Raw genomic sequence first — 20008 nt, 5'->3', positions numbered from 1 at the left:
TCACCATTTGTGTGTAATACTTGCCAGATAGTAGCAACTAGCAAGTAGCCTTAGTAGCTACAATAATGTAATGTAGGTGAAAATAGTCATTCTTTGTTTGTGCTGCAAATAAAATTAAAAGAAAACCAACCACTTTATCAGAAGTTACACCTTAGCTTTACCTTGATTTTCCCATCATGCATTTTCATCATCTTCAGGGTAAAGATAACCCATCTGAGTCGTACTACTACTACTGAGTTTTAGCTCTGTACATGAGCTGGACTGCTTCGGGGCGTCCTCCAGTTTGCCATGTGGTAGAGGGGAAAATGGCAACAGAAGGTGAACTTTAATTGCCGTTATTGGGGCAGGGCTCCTCCTGGCCTATATTTGATGATTCAGTCCAGGCCTTTTTATTACCACTATTCTATAAGTATGGTAAATGAGAGGGATTCGTTACATGAGTTAAGGTTTTTGTCACTGCCGGTGTGTTGCACGTCATCGTACCTCGGGTTGGCCTCGATTCAGGCCAGAATTTTTCATAATAATACAAAAAACAAATCATGCTAAATAATCCCCAAACTCACTAAGCTGTGATGAGAATGGAACATCCTAAATAGCAACCAAATACCTTTGTCCTGCAGTATGTCACACCAGCATTTATTTACTGAGTGCACTTTCAGAAATGCTTTGACTCTCGATAAACGTGCAGAAAACCCTTGGTATGAAACATTATCCGACACACTGTGGAGCAGGGTGTTGGTCAGCAGCAGTGAGAGAGATACCCTCAAAACACGATTTGAACGTTTGGCCAGTGGCTCAACACTCTTAGATCATGCTGTATTGCATCATGAGCAGAAGAGGGATGTTTTGTAAATACTTAAGAATTGTGAAATGATCATATTGGGAGGTGAAGTTGCTTTTCAACATCTCCATAAAACCTGTCATCATCCCCCTTGTGATTACAGGTGGGTGAAATCATGCGGGACAAGGAAGTGAAGCAATTTGCCTCGATGTAAAACAGATGAAGTCTGTGCAATAGGGAAGAAGTAAAAGTAATTTGTGCAAGAATGATTTTGACACTGACAGTTTTTAATTAAAGAGACAGCGAAGAGTTGGGGCTCATATCTCTCAGTTAAAGAAAGACACTCATAACGTACTCAGAAACAATCAACAACCTAAAAATAAATGAGTCAAAGACTTTTGTGATTTTTTCATTTGTCTACAGTGAGAAAAAAAATCAACGTTTCATAGGTACTAGTGATACTGACAAAATCAAATATTGGCCTTTATCAATTAACAGTGACTATTTTTTCAGCTGTTGGGGTCAGCAAATGATATTATATACAAATTATAAAAAAAGATATTCTGAAGAAGAAAGTCGTCTTCAGAATGTTCTGACCAAACTAGAAGGATAATTTATTGTTTTATAAAATGAGTTTGTGGAATCGTATTGTATCGTTATCTGCAATGCAGCCTTTTTTTTACCAGGAAAACAAGACAATAGTATGTAATCAGAATTACATTTCACTTTACACTAAGTTGTGTCTCTGATCATGATGCATTCTAACAACAAGGTTGAATTTGTCGTCAACATTCTTTATTCGTGTCACTGACAGCGTTTCCCTTTTCTCCCACAGATATCATCGACAAGAGTGAACTGAAGGCATTCTTCGAGAGCAACTGTTCTCAGATTTATTTTATCTTCTATGAAAGTTTCATTACACTGGAAAGCAACTTAAAACAAAAAGGTGAGTACAAACCTTTTTTTAGCTGGAAGCTGTATATCTGTATGTTTGTGAGCAAGTGAGTGAAAGACTGAAGTTACACCATTGCTGCCCAAGTTTCTCTATTGGCCATTGCTCTTGCTAAATGAGTTGGCTAAATCAAACCCCCTTACCGACATTTTCGAATTAAGTATGTATATGTAGCGACCTTTTTGACAAACCTTAGCTACTGTACCATGTCGCTCTGCACGGTGTGAGAAACCCTGAACCTTTAAAGAGTTTATCCTGAGGAGCTGCATTTGTGAACACAAGTGTCAGAATCAGTTGAAACAGATTTTAGACAGACTTAAACCTGCCAGCTCCCGAGAACAAAGTCTGTGTAAAATCCAATTGAGCTGACGTACAAACAAATAAAGGGCTGAGACCAGCTGACACGAGACAGAATGCAAATATGACAACGTCATGAAGATGTTAATCAACGTATTAACATTCCACAGTTTCCATATGTCCTTAATTTAGCACGTAGACACAGTTTGCCATATAGGAGGGTTTGACTTGGTCTTTCTGGTTTTAACTGCACACTGACTAGTTGACCACCACCCTCAATAGTGGTTCAATAATTAACCCTCTCGGTGGTGTGTCTTACAGCGGGGGTGTATTTCCCTCTGCCCCTTAGCTACAATGAAATGAGCCTAAGCCCATAGAAAAACAAATTTCCAGCATAACCAGTATTACCCTGACATGTGTAGGGGCTACATTTCCACTGGGAGTATGCTTTCGTGGTAACAGCAGTTCCATCAAATGAATGTTCACAAAGTGAACCCGTGTTATTGTTACATTATTGATGAAGCTAATGCAGTGCAGCTCCAGGCTATGTGTTTAAAGAGCTGTGTTCTTTCCTTGTGCTTCAGGGAACAAATCTCAAAGGGAGGAGCTGGACTCTATCCTCTTTATTTTTGAAGTAAGTAATGTTGTTTTTTTACCGTATCCATCTGTGATTTCTGCTCAACCTGTTTACTGCTGAACTCGGGGGTGGGACCGCAGTTTCCATGGTGCCATTCTGTATAACCTAGTTATTCCTGAATTTGCCTCAAGTAGCCTGGAAATTAATTGGAGATTGTGCAGATGATAAAAAAAAAACCTGGTTCCCCAGCTCTTGACAGGTTGAGTTTGTAATTTATTTCGGTTCTGTTTTTAAAACCCTGGTGTGTATGCAAATTAGAGGAGGCACATCTTGTGTCTGCATGTTGTAGGGTATCCCTGGCTCTGTAGCCCCTCCCTCTGTTTGTCTGAACACTCATTTGTTGCACATGCGGGTTAAAGTCCCTTACCCTGTTTTCCCACCTGACAGCAGAGGCAGCTCCAGTTTCCAATACAAACAGTCAGCTCTCCAGTTACATTTGCACAGGGCAGGGCTGCACGGATGACAGCGAATCAAAACAACAAAAAAATATGTGGGACAGTCTGTTTGTCCCCCTTTGTGCAGTACGTGTTGTCCTAGTTTTTGTGATCACCTGGGACCAGTGTGTGGGTGTGTTCCTTGCATCACGTCCAGCGAAGAGTAAGTTCTTCTCATGTAAATGAAGACATCACAGCAGAAAATAAAAATGGTAATTCACTGCTTCGCTGCTTTCAGAAAAGTAATCTGGACATTTTCTGGAAATCTTCAGAGGGGCTGTATATGTTAACGCAAAGGTCTGAGTCTGTTGCTGTGGACATTTTCTGTAGATTTTCCCGTCATCTCCCCAGTAAAAAATGAGTGAGCTGATAAGTATCTCAGGATTAAAAAGACACGAAGAACACAGACGAAGATGCCAACTTTGGAAAGACAACCAGATTCAAGAGCTTTTGTCGATGTAAACAATAAAATGTGATTCCCACAGTGCATTTATATGTATCTCCTGCCTCCTGCTGCTCTACCCAGGTGCCAACCCTCACCTGCATGTTCTGGACACTTTATTATCGTGAAATATATTATACTAGTGTAATGGAAAAATTATTACATATCATGACACAACAAGCAATTATCAATTCTGGATGTTTAATTCAAACCGTCTGCGGACGGTTTACAAAGGTCAAGTCACGACAACAGACTTGACCTCAATGGCACAGAGCTCAAACATCACGGTGACAGATATGAGGGCAATGGCGATGAGCTCTCAAAAGTACACTCCATTTATACAATCAGATCCCTCCTCTCCACAGTAAAATACATTTGTCCAATCAGCTTCTCTCCATGTCGTTTACAGGAAGACCAGACATTGGTCTCTGGCGGTCTCTTTGAAGTTTGAACAAGATGCTAAACGCATCTTGTTCCAGACCCTGTGAGTTTCTCAGAGATCTCCTGTCTCTGCAGGTCACACCTATTAGCCTTTGAAGCTCCCTGTTACAGAAGACTTAATTGGCCCCTGTTGAGAAACCTTTTGTTCACACTAGACTGAGAAGGCCACGTCTATAAGGCCCTTCAAGAGTATTATGCATAGTGTTAACTTGAGCTAAACTCTGACTATGAGTCTTAAACACAGAAATACATCTTTCAGTAAACTTCTTTCTATATAAATGTAATCTGTTACATTTGAACATGTCTAAATACAAAATTCCCATCACAATTCCTCCCTTTTTATCAATCTGGGATCAACATCTTTATAACATCTCATCATTTAGATTGGGAATTTTCCAGGATATGTGAATTAAAGAAGTAACACTAGTCTTAGTGCAAAAACAATACAACAGAGTTACACAATTGAAAATGATCAGTTTCTACAAACTTCAATAACATATTTTACAATTATTAAAATGATGTGCATCATATTATCAAAATGTTCACTGTGTTGGTGCCACACTTCGTCCTGATCGTGTGTCGAACACCTCCTTGTTGAAGAACATCTTGTTTCAGAGACATCTTGTATGCTCTGACTTTGATGATCAGAAATTTGATGTTGTTCCTGCCAAGCATTCGTGAGCAGGGAAACCATCTCTTTTCCCTTGAATGCTTCTCAGTCGTATAATCATGTGTTGCTGATCTCCTGTTGGTGCGGTTGTGTTCAGCGTGTAGCTCTTCAAATGTGTTGACTCTCCTTGCAACACCTAAAAATTTCAGACTGAAGCTCACACACTGGCACAAAGCACTTCCCGTCCTGTAGATCCACCCCTGGCTCTGGAAATCCTCCTGCGTTGGCCCTCATCTCCAGGTTGACCTCTGCGACCTTCCTGTCATCTGTGTTGAGAGGCATTTGGCTTGCACTCGTTCCATCGACGTCGTCTTCCTCTTCCATCCGCACGTCCTTAAGCACAATCCAGTCTCCTGGTTTCAGGTCACGCAGTCCTCTCTCCATGGATTTAGATAGAATCTCCTCGTCTGCCTGTGGATTTTAAAGAGTACAGGAAACAGTTTAAAACAATATCTACCAGTTTGTTTTTCAATGTGTTTTTCAATGTGTTTGTTATGTTTGTTTTTTACTTCCTTCTCTCTCCACTGTCCCATCCCTGGCGGGATGTGGCATGATGTTGCCTTGTGTTAATACTCATACTCACCAGTATCCATAATGCTATACTTATGAATATGTTACCCTTGTCAGCGGACATCCTTTTGAAATCTTCCATCATGGAATGAGTTCTCCGAACAGTATCTGTTTCACCGCTGGAGAATCCTGTTTAGATGTTTGGGAAACACTTCTGCTTGCATAGAAATCATGTCATAAAACAAAACAGTATTTATTTATTTCCCTAACCTACTTTATTTAACTTAATCTTTATTAAACCTCTCTATAAATGATTAAACCGTTTGTTTTGAGGTGGATGTCAATCTTGTAGAATCTGGATGTCTCTATTTTATTTGTAACTCAAATTACATAACTCTGTTAAAAAAGTTTTATTGAATATTATTTAGAGTGTTTCTTGTATACACCCAATAACCCAATTCATCTATATCCAGCATATGTTACTCCTCTCTCTTGACACACTGACTCCAGTCATGTGTCAATCCAACCTAATGAGAAAACGTACACAGGTTGAACAAAATCATCCATATCCCACATCAAAAGTCCATCGACCACTAAACAAAACACAGTCTATCAAGACTACTTAATTCCTAAACTAATAAACCCAAATCTGCATTCTAAAAAAAATTTAGTTCGATGTAGTCTTGCTAACCGCTCCTGTAACCCACATTAAATGTCAGTGTTAAGAATCATTCAAATGCCTTCCATGTCCTCTACAGACTGCATACTGTTTGCAACCAGTAACACAGTCAAGGCAAGACAATGGTGTGAAGTCAATCTCATGAATGTCTTCTTCAGCCCAAATCACATGCAGAACCCCCATGCAAACAAGCTATCAGTGTAAATCTTGACACTCTCGCCACTAGCATATTTGCATCTCTTTGGTTCATGCATGTAATGATGGGGACGGTTTTCCTTTGTTTCAAACAGAGTCGTAAAACCCCTCTGTCATTCGTTATCACACTGTGATGCTGAAAACCTGTCATCAAACACTTCAGTTTCACAGTAATCAGCTGTTAACCATTTAAATCTGCTCTACTGATAAAGTTAAGAGTTTCCTAGTTAAAAACTTTCTATTTGTAAATAGTAATGTCTATCATCCAAAACAATACTGTATCATAGCTGAACCTCCTAGCTGTTGAAAAGTGAATGTTATTTTCTCAAGCAAATATCATTGTTACAGCATATGACACTAGTAGAGTCTTATTTCAAAGTATCACACATATCACATTACTCTGTTCTCTCAGAAGCTGCCATTGCTCTGAGACTTGCTTGAAACTTTGCATCTGTTGCTTTTCCCCTAAAGGAAAAAGTTTTTCTGTTTAAACAAAAGATTACTCATATTCCACAAGAAGATTTCAGATATTCTTTTCTATTGCGTCTGCTCTTCTGATCAGACCAAAATCATATATGTGTCCGTTTCACAAACATGATAGTACCTGTTATCAACTCAGAAAAATCAATAATGTTTACAACAAACTAAAAATGTCAATCAATTACATCAAAGAAATACATTTTCATGCAGAAATGTGTTCAGAAACCCCAATGTGATTTAGCATGAAAGAAAATCGTTTGCGATTAACTTTAAACCTTCCTTTTAAAATCTTTTAATTTGATTAAATGTAGATATTCTTTTCTTATAGCCAATGTATCTATCAAAAACTACTGAGACAACACCGTATTTACTTATTCTAAATGCAACCAAACTTATTTTATCCTTAATTTACTTACTATATAACCTTTTAAACTAAATTTGTCTTACCAAGTGTTTAGATAAATCTAAGTAAATACCATTTGTGCTCTAATTTGATCTCTCCCCTTGCTCTTTGCAAGAGGATATAATTTAGAGGTGAGAAATTTGTCTCGGATCATCCATTGATACGCTTGTGTCAGATCCCCCTTTCTCGTTTAAATAAATGCAGATGTTATTCAACTCTGTCTTCCACTACTGCCCTGCTGTTTTAAAATTTAGCATACTATTCTATCTTCCCCCTAAATTTTACCCAGCAGTAAAGTGACAACAGAGATAAATGTTTGTCTTGCATTTAGCCTCTAACCACATTATTAAACCCCAATGATAAAAATGGATCTATCTACAACTTTTGCATATGTTTTTCTATCATTATGAGCTATATAACATTCATTCTAAGAGTAATATCACACTATTCACACATATTTACTGGTGCTTTTAGTTCCTGAACCTAAAAATAGATTTAATTTGTGTGTTTTTAGCAATTAGTTTTATTGATTTCTAATTTAACTATAATAATGTTAACCATATGCTTTATGTGTAACATTAATTCACATGGTGTCTGCAGCTGTGTTCTTACTTATATGAAGTTTTGTTGAACTTCTCTCTCTCCATCATGGTCTGCTCTTGATGGCTGCTCTGTCTCCATGATCTCCCTCTCAGTGGAAATGTATCCAGATCAGAACCTATTTGGAGAGACTGATACCTGGAGATTATTTCGGTTACTTCCTTCTGTATACTGTCTCTTATGTTGACTTCAGTCAACCAACACTCAAATGCTCTCCAGTCTGGCACAAATAGCTCCACATCTCTCCCTGTGTCTTGTTCCTCTTTGCTTCGTTCTTGTTCAATGAGCAATTTGATCTTAAGTTGCTTCAACTGATTTAAAGTTATGTTCCCTGTGTTTGGAAAATCATAGTTTTTTACCCACAAGCCAAACTGTGTAACACTATAATGACCATACTTCAGAACCATATCTTGAACTGTAGGAGAAGAAATCTGTGGTAAATTCATCTCTGTAATGGTTGTTTATCAATTTAAACTCTGATTTATTCAGTAGAATACGAATCTTTTGGGAATTTAAGTTCTACTGATATGGAAAAGACCCTAATGTTTCAGAATTAATTTCTAAAGCCAATTATTTTCCTATTTCTTAAAAAACGTCTATTTTCAAATTCGTTTTAAGATTGATCTGAATCTTTTTCTTTTTCTTTTGATATAAGCCTTTAAAACTTACACATATATCCCAAATATGATTGAAATTATACTCACCTTATTCCAGTGTTGAGAATTCCAGGAAATCCTCTCTCACTCACTCCTCACTTTTTCTTTTTCAGCTGTAATTCTCAGATTAGTCTCATCAAATCATGCATGTTACTTGTATCAAATCATCAACATTTGTGTAACGTTGATAGTAACCTTTCACCTTCAAAACACTTTTTAAGAGACAATGAGAAAAACCCCTTCAGTTATAATATTGCCACTGTAATCACCTCTTGTAATTACTAAGTTTTAATTTTAATTCCTCTAATACAATTCTAAAACTCTGCATGAATCAAATCGCCTTAGAGAAAACTTCATTTCACATTTCTCTTAAACAAGACACATGTAGGTATAAAATGTATGGGAATTTATCAGATTTTCAAACAGATTATTATGCTGAGACGATACAGACCTGGCCTAGGTCTCTCTGTCACAGCTTTTCCTCCATTTCAAAATAATAATACTATTATATATTTATATTCTACTCTTCTGCTTGTTTACAATAACTATGAGCATGCCGCAGCGCCCAATATTAAAGTAATTTAGCATTAAACTCTTTCGCTAAACCCTGTTTAACATTTTGATCTTTTTTTGAAAAGAATCTTAACCTATTAAGCTTATTGTGAATCCTATACCGGTCTCTAAGACCTCCTTAGTATATACACGTCTGTAACTCACTTCCCTGAATGAGTGAATTTCTTTGGACCTTTTTCCTTAAAAGATCTAAAAACAAGAATTATACTTTACCAGAATGAAACTGCTTGCCTGTCCCAGTCGGTTCTTTAGCCCACCTCAGTGAGCACTCCGGATTCTCAGAACATCAGGCCCACTGAAATAATAAAGGTTTAGTTCCAAACGTACTGCCCCGGCGCAATTACCTACCCTCAGCACCGAGAGCCAGAGTCGCTCACGTGGATGTCACTGCCAACAACAGCCAAATGTAATGGGACATTTATTACATATCATGACACAACAAGCAATTATCAATTCTGGATGTTTAATTCAAACCGTCTGCGGACGGTTTACAAAGGTCAAGTCACGACAACAGACTTGACCTCAATGGCACAGAGCTCAAACATCACGGTGACAGATATGAGGGCAATGGCGATGAGCTCTCAAAAGTACACTCCATTTATACAATCAGATCCCTCCTCTCCACAGTAAAATACATTTGTCCAATCAGCTTCTCTCCATGTCGTTTACAGGAAGACCAGACATTGGTCTCTGGCGGTCTCTTTGAAGTTTGAACAAGATGCTAAACGCATCTTGTTCCAGACCCTGTGAGTTTCTCAGAGATCTCCTGTCTCTGCAGGTCACACCTATTAGCCTTTGAAGCTCCCTGTTACAGAAGACTTAATTGGCCCCTGTTGAGAAACCTTTTGTTCACACTAGACTGAGAAGGCCACGTCTATAAGGCCCTTCAAGAGTATTATGCATAGTGTTAACTTGAGCTAAACTCTGACTATGAGTCTTAAACACAGAAATACATCTTTCAGTAAACTTCTTTCTATATAAATGTAATCTGTTACATTTGAACATGTCTAAATACAAAATTCCCATCACACTAGTATTATATATTATTTGTATATGCGAAAGGCAAAGTCTGGAAAATGGCCAAACCCAATTTTCAGTACATTTTTGCTATGAATTTTCTTGTCAGGTCTATGTAACACAAGGCATCTGTTATCTTTTGGTCCTGTCGTTTTTGTTCCTGTCTGCTTGATGCATTATGTGAAGTAGCACAATTCGAGTGTGTTTATTTGCTGATAGTTGGAGATAGGTTGGCATCCTTTTGTAGAATTCTGACTTCATAATGAAGTCTTTTCTCTATGGCCTCCTCAGCCCTGCTGTTTGAAAGCTTAATTACTATTAAAATTAATTCACCAAGAACGGCCTCCCCATCCCTTAACAAAGGAAACTGACTAACGAGACCTCGCTCCGGTTTTCTCCACTCCTCACGTAGATAGCCTCCCCGCCAGTTCACATCCAGTCATCTGACCTGTAAATAAAGCCTGGATTCATTCCTGCTCCATATTTATGGAGTCATCTTTTCAGAGAGAACTAATATTGAAAGCAGCTTAACCCTCGTTTGTCCCCTTTTAGCCCCTGCCTGTGACAACGTGTGCTTTTACCCGTGCACTGAGAAGATAAGCTCACGTTGAGTGGTGTGTACAGGACAGATACAGGGTCGCTTTTATCCTGAGAACTGAACTGACTTTGTGTGCGTATGTGACTTTTATGCCACATTAGATCAGCAATCAGATCATACCGTATGCGGTCATGAATATGGTTATCAATGGACGCGTTTGTGCTCACAAACATGCACTACTAATATGTATAATGTTATCTCAGTGTACTGTAACACAGGGACATGACAAATGCCTCAAAGATGAACAGAGCTGATTCTTTTCGGACAAGCAAATTCATAGTCATTTCCTTTTTCTGAAGCAGCGATGCAGCCATTTACAAGCTGAACTGAAGCTAAATGCTTTTCATAAATACGTGTCATTCACAGAAGACAACGGACTAGAACATTTGCCTCTGCAGCCTGTGTCCAACAAGCCTCCGAGTGGTGTTGGTGAAAGTAGCTACTGGCTAACAGCTGCTGTGGGGGACAAAAGACGTTTATAAACTCTGTGCTTTGCGATACACTTATATGCCGTATGACAGGTTAAGACGAACAACAAAGATCAACATCGCTGCCCCCTCTCAGACACAAAGCCACAGTTATGTTCTCATTTCTCCGGGCAGATGGGAATTTGCAACCCCCCCCCACCCCCCCCTCAATATCCATCCATGCACCTGAGTCCCTCCTTGAATTCAAATCTGGCTGACCTACAGTACAAGTCTCATGTGCATGCGTGTGTGTGTGTTTGCATCGAGCTGGCTATGTGCAGATTACTTCACTGTCATGATGAGGTATGTGACCCCCTTTTTTCCGTGGGTTGCTGTGTGGGGGAGTACGGTCCCCACGCTGAGCCTGTTTCAGAAAACAGATATCTAGAAGGGGGTGAGCTTTTGTCCCTCCCCCTAAACTCTGCCGGAACACCCCACCCCCACCGCCACCACCACCAGCCATCGCCATTGCCTTCCAGGATTTCTTTGTGTCTGCTTCCTGAGAGGCATCCATGGCAGTTTGGGATGCTGCACCAGGACTGACAGAGCAGAGACCTGATCTCTGTGAGAATGCAGCAGGACCCCTCGTAGAAACATATAAATGCATCAGATTCATTCACTGCCTTTACATCTGAAGTCTTAATCAGTTCCTTTTCTCAAAAGGTCTTTACGTTGGAGTTCTCAGTCTTTTATCCAAATGCAACAATTCTGCATAGCCAATTGTTTACCCTGTTAAATATGACTCACCTAAATAATCAATGGCCTTGAAAATGCATAACATGGGATTCGAGTGTATTCGAGGTGAAACAAGGGTGAATTTAGCTAAATAGATTTGTTTATAGAAGTGTTGTATAGTCAATTTCCTGGCAACAAATATCTCATGAGGACAAAGGAACAAAAAGGCTTGTGAAAAGTGTGAGAACATTGTGGCGTGTATCTCACCAGTGGATTCATGTTGAAGGAGCATCTCAATCAAGGGTTTTTTCTCCATCTATCTACTAGTTCAATAAATCTGTCTGTCTGTATGTGACTGGCATATCTCAAGAACCGTTCCTCTTGTCGGCTTCTCACTTAGCATGTTTATTGTTTTGGACCCGAGGAAGAAAAGTGTCGATTGGTGCATTCAGACATGTTGTTCAATGCTGATAAGCTTTGAAAAATCAGTAGCGGCAATGCCAACTGATTCTCCAGTTTGTGGTTCTGCGTACTGAGTCAAGCTTCACCGAACTTTGACTAAACAGGTGAACAGCTCTTTGTTCAGCAGCAGCTGAGGCTTCAGGGTTCTGTGGGCGGAGTCCTGCAGACGGTCATTACTTGCTGCGACTCAAATAATTCAATGAAAGCTGCAAACAGCATTAGCACAATCCAAACCGACAGACTATTCCAAAGAGGCAGGTTCGGAATGAACACTGCACTACTCTGACTGAATTCTATGTTTAAAGCCAAATATATCACAGGCCCACCTTGTAGGCATTGGCCGCTTTATTCTGTGTGGATTGGAAGGAGGGTTGAATTCTGGAAGGAATGATCTGATGTGTGCAATTTAACTATAGATCAGTGAAAGGTCTATTTTCAAGGAAGAAAATTTGCCAAAGCTAAAACAAAACATCTTTTTGTTCTGAAGTGATTAAGTTGAATCAAGATCTCAAGCTGATTGTTGTCTGCTCATGGTCCCAATTTGATCAGTTTTGGAAAAAGGACTAGTGAAAAAGTGCAATGTCCAGATTTATGATGTTGATACAGACCTATTGATTATTTTCATGTTTATGATGATTTATGTTCTCAGTGTTACAAAAATACTGTTGAGCTTCAATACTTGGCCAGTGTTTAAGTCAACGTTCTTGACAGTTGGGTACTGTGTCTCCCTGGGGCAGCCGATTCTATATTCTATAAGAATTGGGATGTGTTCTTTCTGACCACCCTCATGTCACCTCTTGCTGCTGTAAACCCACCCAAGACACACAAGAGTAAATATGAGGGCATAGTAAGAAAGGTACTGAAAATCTGCTGTAGATAAACACTGATTTCACAGTAAGTGTCTGTGTTTCTAGAAGAGAAACGGGATAAAATAATTTTCTGTTTTAATAAAGACTGGTTCTTAGTCACAAGACCAGATTGAGCTTCTTGGTAAAGATCCTCCGGGGACTCCAGTGTGTTTACCCCCGTGACTGTAGACGACAGTTCATGGTGAGTCTGATCTGAGGTTGTGGGACAGGTTAAGGGACAGCTCTGGGGCCAACACAACTCAAAGGGAAGTGTGTGTTTATCCACTTTCACTCCAGGATATGACCTTACCATGACTCGGCTGTCATCCGGACCTGAATCAGCATTCTGAATTTCCCTTGCCATCCTGTCTGTATCCCCCCTCCTATTTTTTATTGAAGACTTGCCCTGTTCAGTTGCCTTTATATGGGTAAATCTGCCCATTAAATCAATTTTACCTCATTTTTGATAGATAGCTGTGGAATTAACCTAGTTGAGAGGTGATGGGAGTTTTGTCGTCTTTTTGAACGCAACAGAAAATTTGAGATTTGTGACTGGTTTATGTTTTATTTACCCAAGATAGTCACTTGAGATTTATATGAGAGGAGATTTATAAAAGAACCAACATATATCAAAACTTAACCAACAAACTGGAAAAGGGAAGACAAGAAGATACATTTTACTTAACTTTATATAACCATCATATTTGTCAGTTTAAGTGAGAAACCCAAAAAAGGCAAACTGTAGTAGGGAGGGACGAGGTATTTTAATTTCCACCTGGCAGCTCATTCAAAGGATTGATTGTTCCTAATGTTAATTTAAATCCTGCTCACGATGCACCGCTGAAGCTGTGTGTGTGTGTGTGTGTGTGTGTGTGTGTGTGTGTGTGTGTGTGTGTGTGTGTGTGTGTGTGTGTGTGTGTGTGTGTGTGTGTGTGTGTGTGTGTGTGTGTGTGTGTGTGTGTGTGTGTGTGTGTGTGTGTGTGTGTGTGTGTGTGTGTGTGTGTGTGTGTGTGTAAATTGTCAGACATGAGAAAGTAGGTAATTAGAAACAGCATCATTCTATATCATGGAAAGTCCTGTTTTTTTCTGCTGTCTATCGTAATGTAATCTTATTCCTCTTGATGCACATCAACTGAAACTATGTGACGTCTAACATGTGTCTGAGAATTTAACCCAGAGCCATTTAGCTAAATCCCAGTAATGAATGACAGCTCACCAGTGGGAGATTATTAGTTAATGTGTGATTGCAAATTTACCAAGTATAGCTTGGTTTCACATGGAAATGATCATGAGGTCTCAGGCCTTTATTTAACCTTGTCTTTGACCTCTGAACCTGAACGGCTATAGTCAGCCACATGCAAAGACACAGATTCATAAACGGTGCATGTCAAGATGCATATCTTTATGTACATGTATTGCTTTGTTGACATGTATTTTGACATGATTGACTTGTCTGAAACTGTGTAGAAAGTGCTGAAAAACATCCCTGGATGGTCTGAGCCTGCTGCAGGAACCTGAGCCTCCAGGCTGATCTTACAAGAGGAATTTGATTGCATTCTGCTGCTGCCACCTACTGGCTGTAAAGGAGAATGATAACATGGGGAAGAATAAAATCATCTCTAATTCATTGTGTTCATAGTTGAGGGTATTTTTGTTACTATATCAAAAATTAAAGTCAAAAACGTGCTTAACGCTTTAGATTGTATTATATTTTGTAGTTACTCAACATGACATTTGCTTCACCGGTCGGCATCTGCCCAGGCCTTCACCAGCAAATAATGAGGGGATGCGTAGACATTTGGTTTGCATGTAAATAAGCAGTCTGGTCTGGTCTACACTGTGTGGACTTACCTTAAAGAGCATTTTAGACAAAGCAGGTGTGCGTTCGTCTGACGTCTTTTCTCACATTGTGCAGGAGTGACTGCAGCATCAAGGACTCATGTTATTTGTAGGCTTAAATATACTAAATAATAAACAATATTTCACTTTACAATCTAAATTATGTACTGTTTTTTTTTATTATCATATAATGTTTACTTCCGCCAAGAGGTAAACAATAAGGAACCAGATTTTTAGTGTGGATCCGGATCAGGGGGCAGATCCCCGATTTTAAGATGGCATTTTTCTAAACATTTTCAAGGATAATTTATAGATCTTGATGAAAAAATCAGGCATGTTTATGGAACAAATATCTGGGTGTGTCAGTTTGTGCTGCTTAATTATATATAGGGAACTGTTGGGCCTTGGCCGCAGGGATGCACTCTATAAGCTCCATTCTTAGGGATCTAGACCGTCGTTGTTTTCTGATTATACATGTACATTGTGTTAGCAACATTTTGCTTCATGTCTCCTTTGTCTTTGTCTCTTAGGAGATTTTTCATAGTGCATAGATTGTACACTCAACTTGTAAAAAAAGCTAAACAGTATGTTAATGACTTCATTTCATCTGAGAGTCCTCAAAGTCTGTTGCTGCCTTCTAAAAGCCCTTGTAGACCACCTCTGGGAGAAGTTTATTCTGTGTCATGTTCAGGCCCTGCTGCTGGAAACCTAAGTGCGGATCATGTAAATGTGTTAAGGCTGCTGTCCTACCAAGGTAATGCCCCCATCTTTATGCTGGAGTATGGCTGCAGATTAGAGTAACTCCACCAACCTCTAGTCCAGCAGACTCCGCATTCGCCTCATATCAGCCAGTAAATTCCACATTGTTGCGGTCGCCATTCTAGCTCCACAGGGAGTCTTTCTGAGCTACCTTCTCCATCTCATTCCCACTCTCCCTTGCTGATGCCCTGTGAGGAGAGAGAAAGATGGTGTTATTGTGTCTGCACACACACACACACACACTGGGAAAGGCTTAAGCTGCCTACCCTGCTGTGTTACCGCCGAGCATAATGTGTCTGCTGCGGCAAAGAGACAGAGTGGACGAGGCCGGTGCAGAGCCTGAACAGACATGGAGTAATCCCATGTGGGATCAATAACAAGGTGCAGCCACACGCTTGTACATGATTATCATCACGTCTGTGGATCAGAGACAAGTTGAGCAGCACAGATAATCATCCAGCACCCCCTTAAAGCGATGTATGTCTTTCACTATCTCCAGTGTCAATGGTAATGACAGGGATTTAGTCTCAGAGGACAAGAAGGGAAAGTTAAAGATGGAGGATGACATGGAAAGAGGGAGGTTGTCGACAAGCTGAAACACTCAAAGCATGAGATGACTTCTGGACCATGCACCACAAGTCCCAGTATCATGTGGCAAAGCACTGGACAACATAATGTCGTCATATTCCAACTTTTTTTGTGATATTTAAAGCATGACTGATTAATTCGCTGATGAGCCTTTTGACGTTTATGTTTGGCAGTATGGGCTGATATAAAAACTTTTATTTTGCGGAAAAGCTCTGCAGTTATGTTTACGTTACGTTTACATCTCTATATTAATTTGGTTGTATTCGGCTTTTTTATTTATTATGATTTATAACAAGGTTTATGGTTACACTATTAAATATAATGTCTCGAATGCGTTTGATAGCAACATTCTAGGAGGCATTTCCATTTTTTTTAGGATATATATATATATATATATATTATGTATGCCTGATTGGTATTGAAAATGTTTGACTTCCTAATATCAGAAGTGGCTTCACCCTCCAAAATTCCATATTTGTCGAGTTTAATATAGTTTTGGTAACATGACATTTTGCACCAGAGCATGATCAGTTGTTCTATTACAATAGAAACATGCAAAGACATTATACTGGAACAAATAAATAGTATTTTTAGTGTAAAATTATTCAAATATTAAATAAAATTTTTAACTTACCCAATGTGTTTTCCCTCAGTCATTTACCTTTATTTAATTTCACTTATCAACCAATTTTCACAAGCCTGATTGCTATATGAACAAGAAAGAAATCTTTGTTTTTGCTAATTCCTGTAACCATCTTCCCTGAGTTTTTCAATTTTGTTGAAATTTGTACTTTTTTTGTCTTGCCGACCAGAGATGGTTGTATGGTCGTGAGAGCTTCACATGTAACACGGCAAAAGGACCGACTTGACCTCTACATTGTAATCATGAATTCTTATTGGTTCATGGATTAGGGTTTGATGAGGAGTGAGCCACTGGCGTATCAATTGCTCACAGCGCACTGACTATTAACCTACCACTCATGCACGCACACACACATCTGCCCTCCCCCCGGCCTCTTTTCATTTCTCCAGAGGGACCCAGTTAACCTGTTGCTGCATTCAAGAATAATGATAGGCTGCTGAAAGGTCAGAAAGCTCTAATTGAGTTGTAAAGCGGTTCTCGGGGAGGTGATGACATTTCTCAGTGCTGCCATGGGTCACGGAGATCTGCAGACATGTGAGGCCAAGTGGAGAAAAGGGGCAAGGCTGCAACATTCTTTAAGTGTTTACTTCTTTGGTCACATAATGACACTTACCAAATCAAAGTAAAAGTGTTGTTTCTTGCCTCTTGGTTTATTTTCGAGTCAGCTTAAAAGAACTGTTCCATAGACTGATTATTTTCATTATCTCTTGATCTGCAGATTATTTCCAGACATGTTTTGTCAGATGTGGGTTTTTTCTCCTGTCTTTATTCAAGAATGTGGTCTTTAAGTTCGATTTTGCAAAGCTTTCACTCAGAACCCTGCAATTGCTCCTACTTGTGCTTGGGTTTGCTCTGCTTGTGCTCAAACTGTACGCTTGCACTCTACTTGTTGCTCAACAAAAATCCAAGAGCAGCAGAGAAATCCAAGAGCAGACGTTTCATGCTTGCAGAAGCTGCTCGATCACAAAGAAAAGAGCATTGCAATCTCTAAACGTGAAATCAGGAAGTCCTACTCTTAAAGGGCAGAGGATGTTAAAGCCCTATTAGACAAATTGTGATTTGTAAATATCTCCTATTCAAATACAATTTGACTGATTGATTGATTAAACTGAAAGACCACGCTCTTGAATAAAGATGGGGGAAAAAACACTGTGAGACAAATAGTCCAAAACCCAAAGATACCAAGACTAAGAAAATCATAGGGCTTGTTCCTACTTTTGAAGTTTGAGCCACTGATCTTTCAACAGTTTCACCTCTAAATAAAAAACAAATCAAATTGTGTCGTATATAGCCAACGATAGAATTCACAGCTCCAGAACAAACCAGTCTAAAAGAAACATGATGGGGAGTCGCTGTAGCATCCTGTGCAGAATAAGTAGCGCTGCTGTGTATTTAATCGCTTGTGTTGTAAATGCACAACGGCTCAAGCTCTCTGCGAGCAACATATAGTGAAGAAGAAAGGCCCTGCTATGCAAATTAATGCAGCTCTAATGATAATGCTATTACTCAAACAAAGCTCTGATAACTAATAATTGATGCCGGACTGAACCTAATCCTTTAATTTTCTTTCCTTTTTTTCCTTCAGAAAATTCTACAGCTTCTGCCAGAGAAAGTCTACAACCGATGGCAGTTTCACAGTATAGGTAGGTACTGACTGCCAACTCAATGGGAAATACCTGCCACTACCACGAGGTCTAGTTATGTGCTGTCCCTGTGTCTGTCCTTCTTATGCTTCTGTGACCTCCAAGATATAGTGGTGGCGAAAAATATCCCCTCCACCACCCGACCTTCCATAATGACGAGAAAATAATTAGTCTTAGAGGGGGATGTAAATGGGAAATGCAAATGAGCTCTTCATTTGAAATGCAAATAAGTAATTGAATTATGCTGGCATGATTTCAGTCCCACACACAAAAAAAATAGGAAAACCCTTGCACAAAAGCGATAACCTCTATTTTAACAGTTGGTTGTCAGGTGCTGGCCGCTGACCAGGTCTAGATCGGTTGTAGATTGGCCTTCCCCCTCAGGCTCGTCATTCCAAATATCTAGACTCATCTCGGGATGGATGGATGCCCTGGACAGTTTCCCTTTTTCTCTCTGTCATTAGACGACAAATCATTGCAGGTTTAAAGCTGCCTCTTGGCCTTTTTCTGAACTTACTTAGTTTTCTTTGCCGCTCATCAGTTCACGTGTCATTGGTCAAGAAGCTGTGTTGTCACTACGTACTTTGGCTCTGAAAAAATGTGGTGGTGGTTGGATAGCTTCTCTTCATACCTGAGTTTTAATTGAATTCCTAAGATAACTTTTCTCTTTTACATCATTTTTGTTTCTCCACATTCTACAGTAGCAGTTGCTGAAAGCATTTGTCTTCGCACAATCAATTATTTGTGCTGGGTTGGTTGGTTCAGGAATGGCAACAATGACTTTTAGTGTTTCTGTCCTTGTAGCTCAGGATTGCGAGGTTTCAGACATTTAACTCAGATTAAGAGCTGAAGAAAACACGTTTTTCCTCCTCTATCTGCTTAAGGCCAATTTATGCCTCTCCGTTTTTTCTATTACGGACAGATAAGACCGCCCTATCCGTCGTGAAACGTCCTCTCCGAGGGCTTCGGACAGCTTTTCGTACACGTCTGATTTTTCTAACTATCCGTCTTCATGTTGGAGACCCGACGGACCGCTCTTGGCTGTGATTGGTCCGCGAACGACATCATTTCCGTATGACGTCATTTCCGTATTTCCGGACCTCAAACTTCCTGTTTACATGTAGCAACAAACACGAACACAACTATGATTCAACGATTAATGTGACGTGTGTGTTAATCCAGCGGAGTTGTCCGGCTGACGGTGGCTCGTTAGAGCACTGAGGGCATGTGTGCACGGTCACATACGGTTATAACGAGCTTTCAAAACGGAGCTAGCGGGCTAGGCTAGCCACCATGCTAACTGCGGTGGTAAAAGTGCAAGAACCCGCCGTCACGACTTTAATTCCACTTCTATCATGACACTGTTTCTATAATACCGTCAGGTTAGAAGCAAACACTGGATAGTAGTTAGTGTCGGGAGTCCCTGCTGACTGTGTGTGGAAGCTGGGGGGAGCTAGGTCCGGGTAGCTTCTAGCTACATGTAGCCTCAAGCAGATTCAAGCTGTGGAATCAGCAACACAGTTCGGAAACAAGACCGGGGAACCGCTGCGCTAAGAAACGATAACATCAGCATTTTGACCCGCTGGGTGTCACTTTATTTAGTTCTGTTAGTTGCCATGGTTCAGTGTGTGGGACGCAAGCTAACATGTAAACAGAGACACGTGGACTTCTTCTTCCCAAATGGGGTAGGCTTCTCTGAGCTCGTCTTCCGTTGCGCCA

The 20008-nt window shown here is 39.9% G+C and overlaps 1 protein-coding gene across 3 annotated transcripts in view; it reads left to right on the top strand.

The window, feature by feature from the left end:
- ralgapa2 (Ral GTPase activating protein catalytic subunit alpha 2) overlaps positions 1-20008 on the top strand; it is a 102445-nt gene that overhangs the window by 14483 nt on the left and 67954 nt on the right. For all 3 annotated transcript variants that reach the window (XM_061083346.1, XM_061083344.1, XM_061083345.1), the window contains exons 2-4: positions 1617-1727; positions 2615-2664; positions 18232-18289. In XM_061083346.1, coding sequence (XP_060939329.1) covers positions 1617-1727; positions 2615-2664; positions 18232-18289 — 219 coding nt within the window. The remainder of the gene's footprint in view (positions 1-1616; positions 1728-2614; positions 2665-18231; positions 18290-20008) is intronic.

Source organism: Limanda limanda, chromosome 12 (genome assembly GCF_963576545.1).
Source record: "Limanda limanda chromosome 12, fLimLim1.1, whole genome shotgun sequence".
NCBI lineage: Eukaryota > Metazoa > Chordata > Actinopteri > Pleuronectiformes > Pleuronectidae > Limanda > Limanda limanda.
The sequence above is the reverse complement of the archived record's forward strand: the minus strand, read 5'-3'. Positions and strand labels throughout refer to the sequence as shown.